Source organism: Orcinus orca, chromosome 19 (assembly GCF_937001465.1).
Source record: "Orcinus orca chromosome 19, mOrcOrc1.1, whole genome shotgun sequence".
NCBI lineage: Eukaryota > Metazoa > Chordata > Mammalia > Artiodactyla > Delphinidae > Orcinus > Orcinus orca.
In genome coordinates this window covers 8,028,603-8,049,790 of record NC_064577.1, presented here as the reverse complement: position 1 = coordinate 8,049,790, position 21,188 = coordinate 8,028,603, and the positions used below count along the sequence as shown (strand labels likewise).

The window sequence follows — 21,188 nt, the reverse complement described above, 5'->3', positions numbered from 1 at the left end:
GGAGCCTGTGCTCCACAGCGGGAGAGGCTGCAGCGGTGAGAGGTCCACGTACCGCAAAAAAAAAAAAAAAAATCTAGTTGCGAATCATAGTCTTCATTCTGCTCCGTTCTGATCATAAGAAAACTCCGTATGGGTTATTTATTCCGTCTGGGCTTGAATTTACTCTCTGTGAAATGGGGATGAGAATAGTCCCTTCCTAAGATTTCGGTAAGGATTAAATGAGATATCATAAGTGAAAATACCTATATTTTAAAAATAAAAGTCTCTCTCAGTGTGTATATGTTCTTTATAGTGATTGGAGGGGGCAGTTAAGAAGACTCCAAAGAAACGACCAGGTTCAGTCCAGTTCTGCACCAGATTCCTATATATCTTCCCAGATCGCCCTGCAGTTTCTGTTGCTGTTTTCTGTAACTCATAAGGATTCCCTCAGATCCTCCACCATCTCCCTTTTCCACCCTTTCAGCTCTTGCCATTACCTTGTGGCTTTGGATGTTAAAAAACTGTTGGATTTGCCTTTTAGGCTAGGATACAGGCCAGCAAGAAATTAGGCAGAATTCAGGTAGTTTTTCAGATGGCAAATCAGGTGTGCTTACAGTTATACTATCCCAGAATTCTCGTGTAATGGACACCCACAAGTGAGGGTTTGTGAGCCTTGAAGGAGAACAGCAGAACACCACTTAGGAAATAAAATCACACTGTCCTGGGTGTTCCAGCACTTCCCATGCTGGCCTCCTTTCTGCAGTCCCACCCTCCTCTTCGCCCTGGCACATAGTCCCATGAACATGCCACCTGCCTTCTCTTGTCTCTCTGGCCCCATCCTTTGGCTGCTCAGTTTATTTTTTCCACATCCTAACCCTCTTCCAGTTCCAAACTAAATAACTCCCACAGATGGCTTGTTCCATCAAAGCTGTTTAAGAACACAGGACAGTGAACTGGGGTCCAGAGGAGCTGCCAAAGTCCAAGGCTGCCCTTCCCACAGAGGCCCAAGACAACGTTGCCATCAGCTCCCTAGCAGTCCACAGACCGTGAGCAGAAAGGCTGGCAGGTTGGGTGGTGGGATGTCTCTTTAACACTATAATCCTCTAGCAGCTAGCAACCAGTTCTCACTTAGATTCACAAGTTAGAACTGGAGCCGGATCCATTGCGCTCCATTTTCCACAGGAGGCAGAGCACTTTGTAGTTGGCATTTCTCCCCCACGCTTTTACAGCATGGAAACCCAACAGGAAGTGGCAGTCCCATTTGTGTTTTGGATCGTGGTTTGAATCCTTACTGAACCTCTTTGTGAACTCTTGGAGAGGTCTAGATCCCTGCTCTGCCTGACCTGAAGGGCAGTATTCCCAGCTGTCAGCACATCCTTGGGAAGAGGGTGAACTTCGGACGCCTATTAGAAATCCTGCAGATGAGAGAAGACCCAGAATTTCACTCTTTCTTTCCTGTCAGCAAGGACATGTAAGTTTCCTGTCTGCCTTGTCATCAGCTTTGGAACACTTTTCTCCTACATTTCCCCATGTACACAGTGGTCTGCGAGCTTCTTCCCCCAGTCATCATCCCAGCACTTGCCTTCCCTCTGTCATAATCAGCCGGGTGTGGTTAATTTTGACCTCGTGACAAGCGGCCTTTTCCTTGTCCTCGCCGTTATTCCTGTGGGACTTACGACCTCTCTGGTCATGGTCTCCCTCTCTTTCCCTTCCTTCTCCCTCTTCCCTCTCTAACTGCAGCCTTTGTAAGTAGATTCCTCCAAGGTCACTGAGGAAGGGCAGTGTGTGCCGTTTGCTGCTGTGCGAGTCTCTTTTCCCTCGGTAAGCCGAGTTCCCTTGAGAGAGCCCCTCCCTTCCTCCGTTAGAAGCCATGTTGGCGGCTTATCTGCTTGAACGTGGGCATAACAGGGCCAGGCACGATGGCATTTGTGGAGTGGTCTGGCCAGACGAAGGGAAGTTAACTCTCAGCTGGGGAGAGCAGGCAGTTGAAGAAGCTTCCCCCGGAAAGAGCAGAAGAGAAGGAAAGAGAAAATTCTGTGGCAGGGAAGTACTCCCTGAGAACTCAGTCAGGAATCAGCATCGCCTCCCTCATCCTGGTCTTTCTACTGAGAAGGAAACTATTGTTCTTTCTCTTCCCTGCCTTCACATATTGCTCCAGGATCAAGGATTACCAGATGAACAACGCACCCTGTTGCTCTCACAGTAAAAGTTTCTCAGATTGATGGATTTGTGGAGCCTTTGGGTGCCAGGTGGAAGGAGGGAGCTTTGACTTCCTTTGTCTTGTCCCCATGCTCTCTGATGGACTTTCCTCTTTACAGTCCATCCAGAGTCCAAGACTGTGTAGTGCAGAGAACTTTCTGGGGACACTCACGCGTAGGTTCTAGCTTGGCGTCCAGTAGTGACGAGTTTCCCATATTCGTTCAGCTCATCAGCTGACCAGGTGAGGTTTTATCCATGCCGTGTCCAGGGAAATGAAATGAACTGGGTGATAGAACTCCTTTTAGGCCAGGTACCCTGGGAAGCTTTTGATTTCAGTATCTCTGTTCTCACCCGTAGCTTAGCCAAGCGCCCATTTGGTTCGTGTTCATCTAAATGTGAATTCATCAGAACTGTTTCTCTTGTCCTGGGGGCCGGCCCTTGGGCTAGTGCTGAGCTGGTGGGGGGTGGGGGGCTGGATATACCCTATAGTAAAAAGGACTTGAAGTAGGTCCCTTTCTCCAGAAGTACCATTACTTACGGAGAGGCTACAAAGTATAATGGACTGAGCGCAGACTCTGGAGTAAGACACATGTGGGTTCAAATCCCCGTTTTACCACTGACTGGACGTTTGTTTCTTCCAAGCTCCAGTTTCTTCTTCCTCTTTCTATCTCCCAGGATTACTGTGATAATCAGATGAAATAGCATAATGCCTAGCAACCATCAGCCGCCACTTCATCTCCACCACAGCTTTCCCAGAAAAGTGGGATATTTCAGCCACCGAGAAACTGCAGAAGAAGTAAAGCGCTGACTTGTTCCGCATGCCACTGCCCTGAACCTCCTTAACGGGTTTCTTGCGTGCTCATGCGTTTTTGTTTCTAGAACGTTCCCTGTCCTGACTTTGTTCAGTTTTCTTTTTCACTTGTGAGAACTTCTCTCATGATCAGTACCCAAGGGCTTTAGAACGTCTGGACGGTAGTTCTCCTAGAAGGCAAGCCTGTTTCCTTTGTGCCATCCCAGAGGCCTTGCTGGCCGACTGATCTCCAGAGACCACTCCTTACCTCTTTGCGCCTTGGCTTTTAAGGGGCCCTTCCTGGCTTCAAATCTGGTGACAAGTGATCCAGAAACCTTGTCCTCAGCCTCTTACAGGGCACACTGGTTGGGCTTGTACCCTCCAGGTGGCCTGGAGGGAGCTGCAGGGTGTCAGAGACGGCCATGGGAAAGAAACGGCTCACAGAAAGAGCACAGCGCATGAGCCAGCGGTTCCCACTGCCTGCTGGAGCAGGCTCAGTGAGGCCGCTGACAAGAGTCTTCAGAACACTAAACAGGTGATTAAAACATCAGTATAAGTCTTTCCAAATCTCACAGAAAGCCAGAAACTTAGTTTGGACACCAACAGAAATTTTCCGCTCTGGAGCTCTATAAACTGGTCTGCTATTTCTTCCTCTGCTCTGTGGCCAGAGGGGAGCTCTGTGCTAATGATTCCATGAAACCCTCCAAGTCTTCCTGAGTGGCTTATCGTATGAGAAGAACCTATACCACCTTTTTCCATCATGAATTATCTCCAGGCTCTCACTGTTAGTTCAGATTCTGAATCTTCAGCCCTTCCTTCCAAAAAGGCCAAGCTCAGCTCTTGGCACTGTCCCCTGTGACAGAGCTGAGCTCCAGCATCCAGGTCAGAGGCAGAATCGTCTTTCCTCTCGTTTCCAAGATGACTGCCCAGAGTCATAGAAACCTTTAAAAATGGAAAGAGATCTCGAGAATCACCTGCATTTTGCAAACAGGGTTCGGTAATTTGCCGAAGATCACACAGGAGAGCATGAAGTGAACGTTCCTCTAGACCCTGCTTTCCCTAGACCTGTGGCAGGTCAGCTGCCCAAGAGAAGTGCGGCAAGCCCAGAAGGAGTTCCGTCTTCACAAGGTCAGCAGCAAGAGGCTGCCCCCCTTGAACTTATGATCAGCTCTTTTCCCTTGTGGAGATTGTGAGAGTCTCTGCCCGAAGCACAGGCAGACGCTCTGGACCCATCGAGAGCTGTGGGCAGCCGGAATGCTGGTTAGGAGCAGAGGCACGTTCCAGCCCCTCCACTTACCGGCTGCCTGAAGTTGAGTGAGTTACTTAACTTCTCTGTGCCTTGATTTCCTCATCTGTAAAATCGAGGTATTGACAGCACCCACCTCCTGGGGCTGTTGTGTGGATTAGAGGAGGTGGTGCATGTCAGCTTTTGGCACAGCGCCTGGCACTGGCAGCCGTTCGCTCAGCGTTAGCCACGGCTGAGGAGGGTAGAGGAGCACGCGCCGGGTTTTGTTGTTGTGCCTTGGAAGCCCCAGTGGTGCCCTCGCAGGAAGTGGCTCTGGTGAGGTGGCAAGAACACAGGCCTACGAGGTCATTGCATCTGGCTTCAAATCTCATTTAACTTATTTTTTCGTCTCTTGTCATGATCTGAATGTAACAGTATCTGCTTTGTAAGGTGCTGAGGATTCCTGGATTCCAAAATTGCCATGAAAAACGTGGCGTGTTTTTTTGCACCTTAGCTAGAGTTGCACTTGAAGAGTGGACTAAACTTGTGACCACCTTCACTTAGTCTTCTAGCCTTTAAAGCAGTGATTCTACAACTTCAGTGTTCGTAAGTACCTGGAACACTTACTGAAAGTACACATTCTGGGGCCCTGTCCCCAGAACAACTAATTTAGTTAGTCCAAAGTGCTGTCCAGGAATCTGCATGTTTAACAAGCTCGCTGTGTGATTCAGATGCAGGTGGTTTTTTAAATGCTTTTTAGTGCTCACAGGTGAAGAAAGGGGAACTGATATTTATTGAAGTCCTTCTATATGCCAGGCATTTGGCTTACTTATACCTTATCAAACTATAAATAGACTTCAGCTAGCTTTAGTTAGCAAAGCCTGTCTTGTCTCCAGCCATGAGGCGTGGACCACTTGAGACTCAGGACTCTAGATGGAGGACCTGAAAATACAACTTCAAGTGGCCTCACACCTCAGCCCTAATCTCAGAATTTCTCTCACCATATTTTTAATATGCTGTGGGGATTCTCGAGATACAGGTATAATTTTTTTCTCAGAGCGTGACATCAGTGCTTTGAAGAAGATAAGTCTCACCTCTTGCTGAGGTGTGTTGTACCTTGCCCTGGGGCAGCAGCCTGCAGTTAAGACAAGGCAGAACATGCCCAGAGCTTGGCTTCTTGTGGTATCTTATTTCAAACTAGAAACTCTGTAGGCAGCCTGTCAAAAGAGAGCACCATTCCTTATGGAGCCTAGATCTCCGTGGGGAGCATCACTTGAAGCAGAAAGAAGCATCTCTGAGTAGCCTGTCCAGGGGTTCACATTGCACAACACAAGGAGCGTGATTCACGGTATACAGTGTGGCTGGCACCCCCTCCATGATCACGATGTCCTCTGGGATCGTCCTAAGGTCCCAAAGCTGCCGTCAGCCTCCCATGATCAGTCATCCACGTTGTCCGACTACCCATAGTGTATATTAGATGCTGCAGATAGACTTTTCTTTAAATACACACACACACGTACAGATTACAGTGCCTGTCCTCAAGGGTCTTACTCAGGAGAGAAAACAGGACAGCTTCATAGGAGAAAGATATTGCGAAGCATAAACAGATCAGATTTATGGATGTCATGAACTTCAGAAGGAATACATTCTCAGATGACAAATGGAGGATCCAAAGAGAACTTGATAGGCTACAATGAAAGAAGTAAATAATTACATGAACTCAAATATGAATAAATGTAAAATCCTACTTTATCCAGAAAGTCAGCCGCACACAGCAAGTAGCATGCAGCACAATACTAAATAATAGGGGTTTTTTATAGCATGGGGAGACCTCAGTGAAGGAAGGTTATAAAAGGAAATGGTTGCTGGAGGGCTTGCTCACAGTTGGGGAAGATATTATTTAGCCACATGTGTGAAAACACTTTGGGGATTTGTTGATTAAAAGCTCACAATGTGTCATTAGGGCAAAGTGGTGAACAACAAAATGTATGCTTTTTGGCCTACTCACAGAGGTGTCCAGAACAGAACGAGGAGGAGCTGTTTGCTCTGTTCTCTGCTGCTAAGTCACATGTGGGCACTCCCTCCAGGAGACATTCGTCTCAGTAAAAGTCTTAGTGAAAGAATAAGCAGGATGTTAAGGAGACACTTGAAGTGAGGAACAGTGGAAGGAAGTGGGACCGTTTAGCCTAGAGAAGGTATAACATAGCAGACTTCAAAAAATTGGAGGCCACTCAGGTGGAAGCAGAGTTAGAGTTGTTTGTGGCCCAGAGAACAGGATTAGAAGCACTGGAGGCAGATTTGGGCTTAAAAAGGGATAGACCTTTCCACTGATGAGAAAAGTCCAGAAGTGGAATGGGTTCCCTATTAGGAAATGAACCCCTTGTAGACTCAAGACCATAACAGACCTCTCATACAGCATGGTCAGGACTGGAACTTAATAGGGAAAAAAGCCTGTTAAGTATGTAATAATAAAAATTACTTATATGTGTCTTAAACATGAAGAGATGATGGTTTTAAAAGCTTCCCCAGGGTCTTGAATCCTTTCCACCCGACATACTCAAGAAAGGGTTGGATCTCTGGGAGATGTTGTAGCAGAGGTTCTAGGGTGGCTCTGAGTGACTGGTAACTCACTTTCTGGCATCTAAGTGATACAGGTGTTGAGGGCTGCTAATGAGGTCGGAGAAGAGGAGGACGTGTAGGCCTAGCCCGTAGGCGCTGGAGGGGCAACTGGGGATTTGGAAGAGGTTAGTGCCAGGTTACTGTGGAATCCCTCCATGGCCTGAAAGTTCTGTGAAGTGTCAAGGACTACATCTGCCTTATTCTCTCTTGTGTGCCCAAAATGTCTAGCATGTCACATAGCAGGGCCTTAGGAAAAATTGGTGGGCCGGACAATGACTTCTTGAAAAGACTTTTTGGGGCTTCCCTGGTGGCGCAGTGGTTAAGAATCCGCCTGCCAATGCAGGGGACACGGCTTCAAGCCCTGGTCCAGGAAGATCCCACATGCCACGGAGCAACTAAGCCCGTGCACCACAACTACTGAGCCTGTGCTCTAGAGCCCATGAGCCACAACTACTGAGCTCGTGTGCCACAACGACTGAGCCCGCGTGCCACAACTACTGAAACCTGCCTGCCTAGAGCCCGTGCTCCACAACAAGAGAAGCCACCGCAGTGAGAAGCCTGCGCACCGCAACAAAGAGTAGCTCCCACTCGCCGCAACTAGAGAAAGCCCGCGTGCAGCAAGGAAGACCCAACACAGCCAATAAATTAATTTTAAAAAAAAGAAAAGAAAAGAAAGACTTTTTATCAAACTTAAAGGAAGGTGAGGGAATGAATTGATTGCATAAAGGTAAAGGCCTTGTAGGCTGGGTAGGTTCGGGGAATAATCTGTAAAGTCTCAGAGGTGCCAGGGGGGCAAATGGCCCACAGGGGAATGTTGAGCAAGGTTGCCTGGGCCTGGAGCTGGGGATTAGGGAATACCAGCAAGAAGGGCCGTGGTGATGTACGGTGGGGAGGGCCTGCACAGGTCATGGAGAGCACTGAGAGACATTGGGATTTCATCTGGTACTAAGGCTGAGCCCAAGGGGCTTCTCCATCCTGACTTCCTCAGGGCCTATCTGCCTGAAAGGGATAAAGGAGCAGTGTGCCCAAGTCTCTACAAAGAGCTTTTCTTCTCCCCAAGCTGCCTCTTCCTCCTCTCTTGAAGGAGGAGAAGAGGAATGAGAACTCTGCCCTTTTGAGTGCTGTAGGTAATGGGGGCAGCGGGGAGGGCGTATTTCTCTCTTGGGAGTCTTTGATGCACCTGCTCTGAATGTGCCCCACCCCCCTCCAGCCGAATCCTCAGGGTCTAGAACGGGCCCTAGTGCACACAGTAAACACCTAGTAAATATTTGTTGAATTGAATGCTGACCGGATGTGTTGAATGCTGCAGGTCTCAGCATTCTTCCACACACATAAGATAAATAAAAGTAGGAACAGATCGGGTGAAGGAGTCTGCACACGAACCTAAGGGGCGGCCCCTGATCCTGGCTGTCTGGAAGGCAAATAAGAAAGCGGCTCAGAGCGACCAGAGCACAAGAGACAGTGCTCCTGGCCCAGAACTCAGCGGCAGTGTAGAAACAGACTGCATGTGGATATTTGCAGACTGAGACAGACTCAGGCCTTTCCTCCCCAGGGGCTGAGCTTGTAGCCTCCCCTGCTGGTTAGTGAGTGAGGGCCCCAGTGCCTGTGCTCCAGGTTTCAGAGCAGCTGAAGCCAGCCAGACCTGAAAGGCTTGTGTTGGCAGTGCCAGTATCCGCCCAGCCCCTGCCAGTGCGGGTGGCTGCTCTCAGAGCCTCTGCAGGGGAAGCAGATTGGACCGCAGCCTGAGCTACTGCTGCCTATAGCTTGCTCTCTACGACGCCCTCACTGTTGAGAATGCACCTTGCTCGTGCAGCCGGAGCTTAGAGCTCCAGAAAAAAACAGTTTCTTTCCATGAGGGAACAGTTCAAGAAGAGCCAGCTGTCCTCTGCCCAGGAGAGCCAGGACTCCTCTCTGCCTTTGTTTAGAATGTCCAAGCTTAGGAAATTCGGGTGGGTGGAAAATACCACCTGAGAGCATGAAGAGGATTTTCTCATCATTTCTCTTGTATTGAAAGACCTGGAGCAAGGATCCAGCTGGTCTCATTTTAGGAGGATACCATTAACAAAGACAGAGTCACCACCCACACCCCAGTGTGAAGAGGCGAGATGGGCAAGGTGGTTGTGATGTTCACCGCAGGACCTTACTTCTGATGTGTGCATTAGTGCCGTGCTTGTCCTACAGCCCATGCCCTAGGGGCCCCTCTGGAGTCCTGCAGAATGTACACATGCCCATGGTTAGGTCCAGGAATCTTTGTAGAAAACAGGAAGGGGGCAGCTGCAGAGAGGCCGGGGCTTCCCTCCACCAGCTGGCTTGTCCAGCAACCTGGATCCAACACCTTAGCTCAAAATAAACTATTTCAGCAGCTTCAACAGCCAGGTGAGCATTCCAGGACTTCTCCCCTCAGCCCTAGGCTGTGTGCCTGCCCCATGCTTCCTTCCTTACCTCTGAGCCTGGCTTCCACACGCTCAGTGGTGTCAGGCAGAGTGTACCCCTCCTGTCTCTGAGCAGAGTGAGGCAGCGAAGAAGAAAAAGCATAATAGCCACTCATTTACTTAGCACTTTCTGAGCCCAGACACCTTGCTAAATATATGATATGCATGATCTCTTTTAAACAACTTGAGCCAAGGCTCAGAGACATTAAGTAACTTGCCTAAGGACACACAGCTAGGAAGTGGCAGTTAACACTTGAACTTACATCTCTGACTAGGAAGCCCAAGCTCTTGACTGACCCCCTGTATTGCCTCAGCTTGCCTCTTCCCAGAATGGACCTGTTTTTCCTTCTGTACTTACCTTCTCACCACCAGTGTATGCTCCACATCTCCTCTGTTCTCTCAACTCTCCTTCCAGTGTGAACATAATCTCCCTCTCAGTACCCCTACCCTTTGGAATCTTCAATAAAAATAATGGAGAAGGCTCTCCCCCACCCCCACCAAATCTTCCCACCTAACCATTTGCCAGTTCCCAACCCCCCCTCTAGGACACTTAAGGCCAGTGCGTGCTCACGTGCGCGCACACGCGGTGGGGGGAGGTATGGGTGGGGCTAGCAGGCTGCCATCCACTCTGAACAGGCATCTCTGCGTTGCCAGCTGATTGGTAACAGCCCACATTGCCTCCGCTAAGAAGAAAACAGCTGTTGGGACCAGACACGTGGAATGGTATAGCTACTGCGGGGTGGGTTGGCCGATGATGTTAGCATTTCATCTTGTGACCCACTGACCCCTCAACTGGCACTAGGACTAGGGATGGCTGAGTCTGGACATTGGGATCAAAAGTGACTGAGGGCAAGGCTGTGCTTAGCTGCCTTGCGAAGAAATGCAGTCCTGCTGCTGCAGAGACAGGGAACAAGTGACCCGCTGAGTGGATGCCCTTGGACAGGATACCCGGGGCTTGTCAGGATGTGTCTGGCACAAGGATCCATGCCTTTTCTCCTTGTCCACTTTGTCATTCAGTGCCTGCCAGGTTCTTCCTTTCTCTCCCCTCTGACCTGTGACCCTCTCAACAAATCAGTACCAGTCATCCTGATTCATCTAGGCTGGGAGTGTCTGTCTCCCCATCATAAGCTACTGCCTCTGTCTTCAGAGTGAATGTGCATCCTCGTGGCCAGCTTCCCTCCTGCCTGGAAGCCCCTCCTCCAGGAATGTGAATAAACTGTTTCCTCTGTCCTCCAGCTCCAGAGGATTCCCTGTGTCTGAACTTTCATTGGCAGACCTCTTCTCAGGCTGACCCACCCTTGGCCACTACAGAATCGTCCTACCCACCCTCAGTCTCCTGTGAAGGCGAGTCGTGTATAACTAGAGGTTCTCAGTTTGTGAAAACACTTTAGTCTGAGTTCAGTTTTCTTGTAGCCAATCCTGTGGGCTGGGCTCATTAGAGATGGTAATTAACCCATTGCTAATTGACCTCAGAAGCCAGCCAAGCAGCTTGTATTTTACCAGGATTGGTAATGGATTTATAGGCTATTTTAAGATTTTTTTTTCTTTTTCTTTTTTTTTTTTTGCCGTACACGGGCCTCTCACTGTTGTGGCCTCTCCCGTTGCGGAGCACAGGCTCCAGACGCGCAGGCTCAGCAGCCATGGCTTATGGGCCTATCCGCTCTGCGGCATGTGGGATCTTCCCGGACCGGGGCACAAACCCGTGTCCCCTGCATCGGCAGGCGGACTCTCAACCACTGCGCCACCAGGGAAGCCCATATTTTAAGATTTCTTAATAATTTCAGCAAGACTTCACCTTTCTGTCTGCATCTTATTTGCTCTAAGGATATTCTGTAAAATTAACAAACTGTAAAGTTTGATTGAAGGTTTCAACAAATGTGAGAATAATTGGCACCATTTAGAGAAACAAGAAAAACAACCTGTAAACTGGAGTTTGTAGGGGGAAAACCCGTGTGATTTTTCTCTGTAACCAGAGGAGCAGTAGCAAGCAGGACTTTTTAAACCAGAAAATAATCGAACTGGCTGATAGCGCAGATTTAAATTCTGACTCCCCCAAACCAAAAGTTCAGAAAAAGAAATTCTGCAGAATCTAACCAGTCACTGTAGTGTTTGTGCCTTCCAGGAGGCCTGTTTGAATAGGGACCCAGTAAAGATGGAGTGAGTCCGTCGTTCCCTGCAGCTTGCATCCAGGGACCTGCTTCATCTCTCTGACCCCTCCTCCTGTTCCCTGGCTGGATCAGGGCTCTTCTCCCTTCCCCATGGCTAGTGTTAAGTCTTGCCACTTAACATCCGTCTATGGTACCTGGTGCTCAGTTCCTTTTCTCTCTTTCTCCCTCCGCCACCTTCCATAAGACTGCTTGGACCTCTTTTTCTGTTCCTTCCTAGGCATTTCTGCCCAGGCTGGGCTGGTCCTCTGCCAAGTGGCTGTGGAAAGTCACCAGTTTTCAGAAAACAACATTCTTTTCTCATCCACCGGCCCACCTAAGATACCCCAGACTGCCTTCCCTCTTCTCTCCTGCCCTAGAGGTTTCTTCCTGCTTTCCTCAGGACCTAACCTTCCTCTGAGTGCCAGCCTCCGCTTACCATGGGCATGCTCACTTTCTCTCTCTCTAAGGAACTGAGCCTGCAACAGGCCAGGCTCGCACATCGCCTCGCCACATCTCACTTTCAGTTTTCCTTTCTGCTTGGTTCTTTGCGTGTGGACCTAATCTGGGTGGTAGCTGGAGCCCTGAAGCTAGAGGTTTCAGTTCCCGCCGATGGGGCACACTGCCTCAGATGGTCTTCAAGGGGAGGGAGAGGGGCTTTCTCTGGGCACCTTTCTTTCAACCCTTCCCTGACCCACAGCCCCAGCCTTCTTTCAGAGCCGACTGGGCCGTCAACTTTGCAGCTCCCAATGGTCTACACAGTGAGTCTCTCCAGAAGGACCGTGACTGCCCCTGAGAAGGTACCGGGTCTCAGGTTACCCAGGTGTTCCCTGGCCAGCAGCCCTTTTACTCAGCTCTAGCCCCTGTCCAGCCCCACCTGTTAACAGCCCAGGAAGGAGGCCTCTGCAGCCCAGATCCTTCTCCTCTAGAGAATCTAGAATTTGCCCAGAGCTACAATGTACATACCGCTTACATTCTCTGTTTTTCATTGATATAGAATGGAAAAATGTACTCATGAACAGAGCTATTGTGGGGATTATGTCATAGACTTCATCTGGACTCCTTCCTCTCCGAGCCGGGAGCCTAGCTTTAACCCCTCTCCTACCAGGAAGTCCTCCTTGGCCAGACAGAGATCATCTTGGAGTTGGCTCTCTGTGAATGGTTTAAAGGGCATCTTGCTTCGTGATATCCCTTATTAACCATATTCAAACTGGGTTTTTTCCCCCCAACTCAAGTGCTGGAGGCTTTGTCTAGGAGGAATCCACCCCGCTGGGCTGATTCCTCCCACCTGAGAGCAGAATGCTTCAGCAGACAGGCCAGCAGGCTGGAGACCGCGTGTTTCTCTGTGCCCCGGAGAAGCCCTAGACTTTCTGCCCCTCAGTCCCTGCATCTCCTCAGTAGCTCAAACCCCATTCCTCACTCCACTGTGCACTTTGAAACCTAAGGAGACCATACAACGTCGGCTATCCTCCCTGCTAGTTGGATTGCAAAGGCGAGGACACTCTTCTAAAAGGCTAGGTGACTTTTCTCTCCAAACATGTAGAATTCTTTTCTACACCCCACTCAGAGACCCCACTGGATCAAAGCCCTTTTGAGAATCATCCAGGAGTTCCTTTGCCCTCAGGGAAGAACTGATGGCCATAGCAGACAAAATCCCCCGGAAATCAGGTTCCTTCCAAACAGAGTGAAAACTAAAATAGGGGGCAGGGGCCCGGGGAGGGAGGTGGCACTCCTTTTTGTTTTGGTGTCCACGTGAGTAACAGCTCCCCCTGATCCTCTGAGGACGTGCCGCAGGCAGGCTCAGGATGTCTGCATCCCTGGGTCCTGCTGTGCCCTGGAAATCCCCGTCTCCAGGAGACCCACGTCCACACGTGGCCTTTCTCCCCCTTTCTTCCTGAGCCACTCAGCATGCCATCCAGCCCATGCCCTAACAGCAGGAATTCTGCCCGCCTGTCAGCACACACACCCATGGGCACACTCTCCTCTCCTGGGCAGATTTCTGCAGCACACTCAGCAGGAGTGCCAGCATACCTCTCACCATCCAGGTGATGCCAAGGACAACTGTCAGGTTTTCCTCTGTCCTCCTCTCACCCCTTAACCCCCACCTCCTCTCCATTCAATGACAGCAGCCTCACACCGAAAAGGAAAGTCCTGGACCCATTACATAATTCTCCATAGTGCAAGCAGTAACTGGGGCATAAGGTCAGAGGTCATAGTGGGGTCAGGTGGCTGACACACACTGTAACGACAAGGTGGTTAAAATTAGACCACTGAGAGGAAACTGGCAGTCTTGTGGAAATGCAGAAGTTTCCTCTGCAAGTGAGAGGCTGGGGATGCAGGGAGGCCACTGTGCGTGCTGCCTGCCAGGCTATTACTCATTTCAGCTCTGTTCTTTAATGCCTTTTAGCCCCTGCTTCTGTATTTCTAGCCTTCCTCATCACATGTTTGCATACACGTGATGGAACCCATGGTTACCTGCCCTGGCCCAACAAGCGCTTCTTTCCTCCTTTTAAGCACAGGACTGGGCACCCCAAGCTCAAGACAGCTGCCCTTTCCTGAGCCTTTTCTGGGTCGCTGAGCACCTTTTGATTTAGCCTCTCAGGTGGTCGAGGTACTTAGCCTGCGACTCAGGCCTCAGTTGTTATCAAGGCCATTGGTGGGGCAAGGGGCGGGGGTCCACTCCGAGGTTGGGAGAGGTGGCAGAGGACGGAGTCATGGAGCGCAGGGTTGACAGTTGTGTGCTGAACATTCCCTGGCCAGCCAGCTGCCAGAGGGGAGCTCATTTCCACGTCTCCTGGAGGACTTGGGTCGCACCTGCCTCATCTGCTCCCTCTAGTACCCAGCCGAGCTTCCCTGTGCCTGTCAGCCCTTACTGTAAACCTCCTGGGTGCCCTGCTTGTCCTTAGCACCCCTTGCCAGGGAAGTATGAGATGTAGTCTCTGCCACCAGTGGAGTTATTATCCAGGCGAGGGATAATAAATGCACCTGTGAAACAAAGAGCAAGCAATCAAAGACAGTCTCCAAGTTAGTTACTTTACTGTGTGATACAGCCAGGGACGTCCCTGTCATGTGACAGGATGGGAAGCATGGGGTTTGGGGGGGGCAGGGGCTAGTCAGTGATGATGGAGGGGCTGCCACCCTGTGACATATCTGGCCCCTGAAGTGTTTCCCTATGGGAACGGCCTTCACCTCTTGTGAGCTCCAGATCAAATGGGCCCCTCTTCTCCCTTGGTGAGCGCCCTCCCAGAAGGGAGGAGAGGACCCCAGAGGCCAGGGATAAGAGTAGGGCATGAGAAGGTGCAAAGCAGGTGGGTTTGCAGGTCTCGCAGGAGAAGGACCCCAGACAGGGTGACTATGGAAACTTTCTCTGATCCACTTACAAATTTGATGATTGCTCAAGATACTGAATTTCATTTCAGCTAAATCAGCCCCAGCTTCTCTGACAGCACTGGCTTATGTGCTGACGTGGCCACATGGGAGCAGGATGGCCTAAACCCCTGGAGGAGCAGACCTTGGTGAAACACCCCCCCACACACACACCTGCTTTGCCTGTCTCCCTTCTCCTGACAATAATTTCCTGCCGGACCCCAGTCTCTTCAGCGTAAGAAGCTCTTAGGTGGGGCAGGAACCTGTCAGGGGAAACCCAGAATGACCTGAGTGAAATGAACCAGCCCAGAAAGCACTCATCATTCATTTCACACTCAGGCTGGAAGTTCTCCTCTTGGGGGTCTGGCAAGAGGGGAGCTGGGAGAAGAATGGAGAGCAGCAGTGAGGGTACCAGAGAGCTATGTTCTGTGACAGCCAATAGTTTACATGCCACCCTTCCATCAGCTAGATACCAAACCTGGAAGACTTTTAATTTATCCTTTTTTCAGATCAGGACTTGAGCAAAAGAAAGGCGAAACCCCAGAGGACACCTGTCATTGGCCCTGGGGTTGTCTGCTCCCCCAGAGGTGACCTAAGGGGAGATGGTGCTGTCTTCCTTCAGAGGGTCTTGGCCCTCCTCACCTCACACGCACGCACTCCCGCTCACTCTCTCCGCCTTCCCTGCCCAGTGGACACATTGCTCGTGTGCCCCTCAGCCAACAAACAAAGTCTCTCATCTTCCCTTTCAGAAAATGCTGTTTTTCTTCTCCCTCTCGCCCTGTAGGTTATTGCAGCCGACTGCAAAAGGGTCACAGTGCTGAAGTATTTTCTGGAAGCCCTTTGTGGACAAGAAGAGCCTCTGCTGGCATTCAAGGGTGGAAAATATGTGTCAGTGGCACCCGTCCCAGACACCATGGGAAAGGAAATGGGAAGCCAAGAGGGAAAACAACTGGAAGATGAGGTACAATGCGGGAAGAGCCCGCTGTGGCCGAAGGAAGGCTCCCCCATCCCCCCAGCGCTGCTCTGCCCGGCTTCAGCCTCTACCCCTGGTTATTTATAACCACTCAGAGCGGTGGCGATGTTGACGTGACCAGCCAGCTTCTCAAGAGTGCACTCTGCTGGTGCCCCTTCCTGCCAGTCCCACCCCGGTGCCCCCATCTCGCTCTGCTACGAGTTCCAGATGCTTCTTTTTAATGTTGCAGTGGAGGAGAAGGGAGGGAAAGAAAGAGTTTAATAATGTGCAGCTCTGGAGGCTTAGGAAAGGGAGCTGGGGGGGGAATGTTAGGGTTCAGGCCGAGGATCAAGTTTATGGATGTGTGGAGCTCAGTGCAGCACAGGCCTGAACTGCAGCCTCCAGCACACGTACAGGAAGAGCTGACATTGCTGGCCCCGTGTGGAAAATCACCCCCTCCCTGGCCTACCCTCCCTCCGTTGCTCCCTCCCACCCTCCCTCCTGCACATCCTGATGTGATTAAGGAATTCTCCTCTTGTTTGTTTGCCCTTGGTTGTTCCTGTAGCCCTTGCTTCACTCCAGACTGCGTGTGTGTGTGTGTGTGTGCGCGCGCGTGCGCGCGCGCTCATGCCAGCCTGAGTGCCCACCCCTGCCAAACCCCGCTGACATTTGCCTTGCCGTACATGTATGTATCTTTCTGGGGGTGATGGTTACTGTGGTTCTGTGCACAGTGGGTTTGTGTGTCAGTTTAAGTTGAACACTGCTGCCAGCTTCCCTGCTGTCTGTGGGTTCTGAGCAAATGTGAGTGTGGACGGTGTCGGTGCCTGCGTGCGTTTACTGTGCTTACTGTTGCTGCCAGCTGCCCTGCTATGTGTCTGGGTGTGGGTGTCTGGGTGTGTATGCACACATAGCTCACTTTGCCTGATGGTTGACTCTTTCCTTCTTTCTGCCCCACAGTATTACAGACAGAGGGGACTTAGGTGGGAAAGAACATGGGACTCAAGGAAGGGACGCAAGTGACTGTAGCCAGAGGCCAGGTCACCCGTAGGCCAGCACAGTCATTTGGCCTGCAGCAGTCTCAAGCGCCTGGTGGAGCAGGGTGGGGTGTGGGGATGAAATCAGCAGCAGGCCAGGGAAGCCAGATGTCAGCTGGAAGCTGTCGTTGGTGATCTGAAGCAGTGATAGAGTGGCCACCTTTGGTTCAGAGTCTTCAGAGCAGCAAAATCTTGGACGGGCTTCATTAGAATAGCTGGAGAACCCCACCCCACCCCTGATGACACAGGATAGAGGTGGTTCCAGGGATAAAGCTGAGCCCATGATTCCAGACTCACCAGATGAAACCTGGGCAGGGAGTAACGGGAAAGAATGAGCTGTCAGTGTGGGAGGAGACAGTGGGGTTGCTAAAGCCATCGAGGTGTCCAGGCTTCAGGCAGGACAGCGCAGTGCCACCCAAGCCCTGGGCACCGTGTAGGGAAGCGTGGGTGGGATAGCGCCCTGGTCAGCTCTCTCACCCGCGCTTTAAGGCTGAGGCGGGCGGTAGAAGGTGAGCAAGCTGGCGCTCCAGGGTTGCTGCAAGAGGTGTCCCCTGGCCCGAGGAGCCCGCAGGACCGAATCCAGGGAAGCGGGCAGTGCCCAGGGGGAGGGGCTCCTCCACTCTCACGAGGAACAGACCAGCTCTCGGTCCCAGACCTTGGCTGTGCCACGCTCTCTCCCTCCTCCTTAGGCTTATTGACCAGACAAAGGTTGTGACCCATGCCATGCTGCCCACTTCTTCCTTTTCCCACGAGCCTCCTGGGTTCCGTTATGTCAGTGGCCCCTGGGAAACCCTACTTACCCTGGTCTGTGTAATTTCACAACCCTGCACTTCCTCGTTTGCTATGAGAGCTGAGCCAACCTCAGACAAGCCTCGCTGACCCTCTTTTGACCTCAGTCAGGCTCAGTCCAAGCCCCATGATAACCCTGTGTATCCCTGGTCAGAGCAGGCAGGGGCAGTGTCCCCCACAGACCAGCCAGGGACCCTACCCCACTCACTCTGGTCCAGGTTAACCCCACAAACAGGAAGTAAATGTGCAGAGAGAGTCTTCCTCCTTCCCACGGCCTGGGCCTCTCTGGAAGTGGGCCCTGTGACACAAGAGCCTGCGTGTTGTCAGATGAGTGGTGACTGCAGACAGCATCCCAGACCCCTGAGACCCCTTAGGATAGTGGCAGTTCTGGCACCATCCTGAGATCTCATCTTCTCCTACCTGCAAGACTGAGTCCCTTAAGCTGATTGGGAGAGGAAAGGGGAGCTGTTTCTTCAGACATCATTCTTCATGAGCAGAACAGAATCCATTTCCTTAAGGATGCTGCCAGAACACCTTTCTTTCCACCCCTAGATTCTCCTCCTAAGACAAAGCATCACCCATCCACTCACACACTCTTGCGAACCACTTTCCGCAAAGAGAGTCCTTCAGAATATCACTGATAGGGACAGTTGGAGGAGAGAGAGTCTGTATGGAACAGGATCCCTGTGAGTGTGTGGGAGGCCTGGCACAGGGCTGGGTCCGAGCTTACCATTCTAGATCCAGGACCGCACCTATGCCGCTTGGTATTATTGGTAGGAGCACAGACTTTGGAATCAGACTCACTAAGGTTTGAATCCCTGCTCTGCCACTTACTAGCTTCGTGACCTTGAGCAAATTGTTTAACTCTCTAGACCTCAGTTTGTTCATTTATAAAATCGAGATGATGATAGCATCTCTGTACAGGCTGTTGTATTAAATGAGTTAATGCATGAAAAATGCTTAGCCTGGTACCTGGCCTCATAGTAAGCGCTCAGTGAATGGTAGCCGTTATTGTCATAATCATTGTCATTGTTATCATCCAGTTATCATTCAGACCCAGGAATCTTCTCCTGCTAAGTCACCCCCTATTACCCGTGCTAACCCTGTCCCTCAAAGGAAGCTCTCTTGGGTAGCTGCATGTTCTCTACTGACCAAGGCCAAAAGTGAGAGAGTGAGAAATGGAGCCTGGGACCACCCGGGGAGTAGTGGCTTCTAAGAGCTGAGGCTGCAAGCAGGGAGGCGCCGCCCCTGGGGAAGGCTCCACCAGCCTGACAGGAGACTCCTGAAGCTAGCCAACCATCTCCCAGTCTGTGCAGGCCCCCAGAGGGCAGCGGAGCAAGGTCATGGCATGTGAATCCCTATCGTGGGGCCCCCAGCCCCCGCACCGCCAAGCTGTGGTCTTAAAAAGAAGCCAGGGCAAGGGCTGTTGAACCTCAGCATCTGCTCCCTGATGCCGTCTGGGACGAGGGAGCTTCCATGCCGAACTCCCAGTGTTGGCCAGGATGAGTCCTATCCGATCGCTAGCATGAATTAGGCTTCAATTGGGTGGTTTAACTTTCTGTGTGTTGTTTTTCCCTTTGGTGAATTTCAAAATGAAAATGGGCCCAAAGTTTGACATTTTGCGTGTGTGCAAAGAAGGAAGGGCTGTGAGTATAGGCATGGAAGTAGATAGGGTGTGGATCTGTGAGTCTGTAAGAGGAGGGCCCTGGAGGGCAAAGGGGAGCAGTTGCCAGGGGAGAAGGATGACAGCTTCCGCCGACCTGCCTCTGCCTGAGCTGGGGCAAGCGCACACCTTGGGGCGCCGTGCGTGGAATGGTCCAGATAGGCCTGGATTGGGATGCAGGAGGGACGGGAGGGTGGGTCTGGTCTGTGCTGTGGGCTCACAGTCTCCTCTCTCCCCTGGCCTGCACCACCGGCAAAGGAAGAGGACGTGGTGATTGAAGACTTTGAGGAAGATTCGGAGGCTGAAGGCAGCGGGGGCGAGGATGACATCAGGGAGCTTCGGGCCAAGAAGCTGGCTCTGGCCAGGAAGATAGCGGAGCAGCAGCGTCGCCAAGAGAAGATCCAGGTGGGGCCTGCCTGGGGAGGGTGGTTCCCGTGTGGCTGGTGGTCTGTATAGGGCATGAGGGAGATGGGAGTAGGGATGAGCAGGACCCTCGCACTCAGGAAGTCTTGCAGTGTCCGGACTGGTTCCGCCACCTGTTTTCCTCCTCTGCCACTAAATTCTGGTTTGGTGCCTGGAGTCTCCCTCCTCCTGGGCTGCAAGCAGGGCCAGGTTCTTCTCAGAATCTGCTGAAAACTTCTCCCCCAGTGATGATCTATGAACACACACCACACATACCCAACCTTTCACACAGTTTCAGGGGTTTCAAAGTTCCCCTGAACGTTGTCCAGACGCTCTCGGAAAAGCCGTGGATTCTCTGTTGAGAACACCTGTTCTCAAGGGGAGATGGTGTCATGGCCACAGTCTGCTTGTCTGGATTCCCACCGTAGTGGCCGAGCCCCTCTGGACAGCACACTCTAAACCCGAGGGAGAAACTACTCGATCGCCATGTAAGGATTCCTGCACCATCAGCCCTCTCGTGGACCCGTACCTTCACTTCCAACAGGCTGTTCTTTATGGCTCTCCCAGGTCTGACTCTTGCACTGTAAGCTCACTTCTTCTCATCTAGGGCAGGGGACAGACCGGGAAGAGCCAGCCATGCTCCCTGCTTTAAGACTAACTGCATACGTGGGGAAGCGTCAGTCATCTTTAGGAATGTCTGTCTTCAGCCCTCTCTTCAGCCGCCTCTGGCCTTTGGCATGGAGCCTAGTGCACGTGGTCAGGCCGACCTGATCAGGCTGGGCTCCGCCACTTACTAGCCTTGTGACTTTGGGCACATTGTTTAACTTCTCCCAACCTGTTTCCTCATCTGCAGAGTGAAACTGGTGACAGCACCTACCACCTGGAATGGCTGTGAGGCCCACAGGAGCCAGTGCACGTAAAGCACCCAGCATAGTGCATGGCGCACCGTGATCTGATGGCAGTCTGACCGCTTATCAGACAGAGCCCTGCCCTGGGAAGGGGAATGGATACCAGTTGGGACCCATGGTCCTTTAGACATGTTCATATGAGGCTACCGGTTGGAATTAAGCCTCTGCCAGCATCACTGCCGTGGTGGGGTGGCTGCCTTCTCCACCTTTGCGCGGTCTGTGTGAACCTCTGTCGTGGCCCTCGAAGCTTCGTCTGCAAGCTGTCTTTCTTCCTGTCCGGTAGCTCTTTTCTTCCTCACCATCAGTCTTCCCAAAAGTTCTGTCCATACTACCACCTCCATTTCTTGACTCTCAGCCCAGCAGTTATAGAGGCGATTGCATCAGAGGTCACCAGGTACCTTTGTCGGGTCTTCTTCACACTTGACTTCCCTGTAGCTTTGGACCCCAAAGCCGCCTCCCTCCAGCCTCACTTCAGCACATGAGGACCTTCATCTCCTCTCTGTCTGGTGACCACACCACCCTCCCGGGCTTCCTCACCACCATTCGTTACTTGGTCTCCTCCTCCCTTTCTCTTACTTCTTAGTCTCAGCACATGGAGTTGGCCCTCAGCAAGTATTTTCATTCAGTGAGTTAATAGATGGTAGCAACGAGAGCATCATCTTAAGTTCCTCACAGGCTTTTAACCC

General features: G+C 51.4%; 1 protein-coding gene across 7 annotated transcripts in view; it reads left to right on the top strand.

The window, feature by feature from the left end:
* The window catches only part of SMG6 (SMG6 nonsense mediated mRNA decay factor), a 238,253-nt gene that overhangs the window by 200,224 nt on the left and 16,841 nt on the right, over nt 1-21,188 (top strand). For 5 of the 7 annotated variants that reach the window (XM_004267048.4, XM_033423246.2, XM_033423243.2 and 2 more), the window contains 2 exons: nt 15,539-15,715; nt 19,451-19,597. In XM_004267048.4, the coding sequence (XP_004267096.1) occupies nt 15,539-15,715; nt 19,451-19,597 (324 nt within the window). Of the gene's footprint in view, nt 1-15,503; nt 15,716-18,081; nt 18,216-19,450; nt 19,598-21,188 lie in introns of those variants that run through there. The other 2 variants (XM_033423244.2, XM_033423245.2) reach the window with 2 other exon arrangements.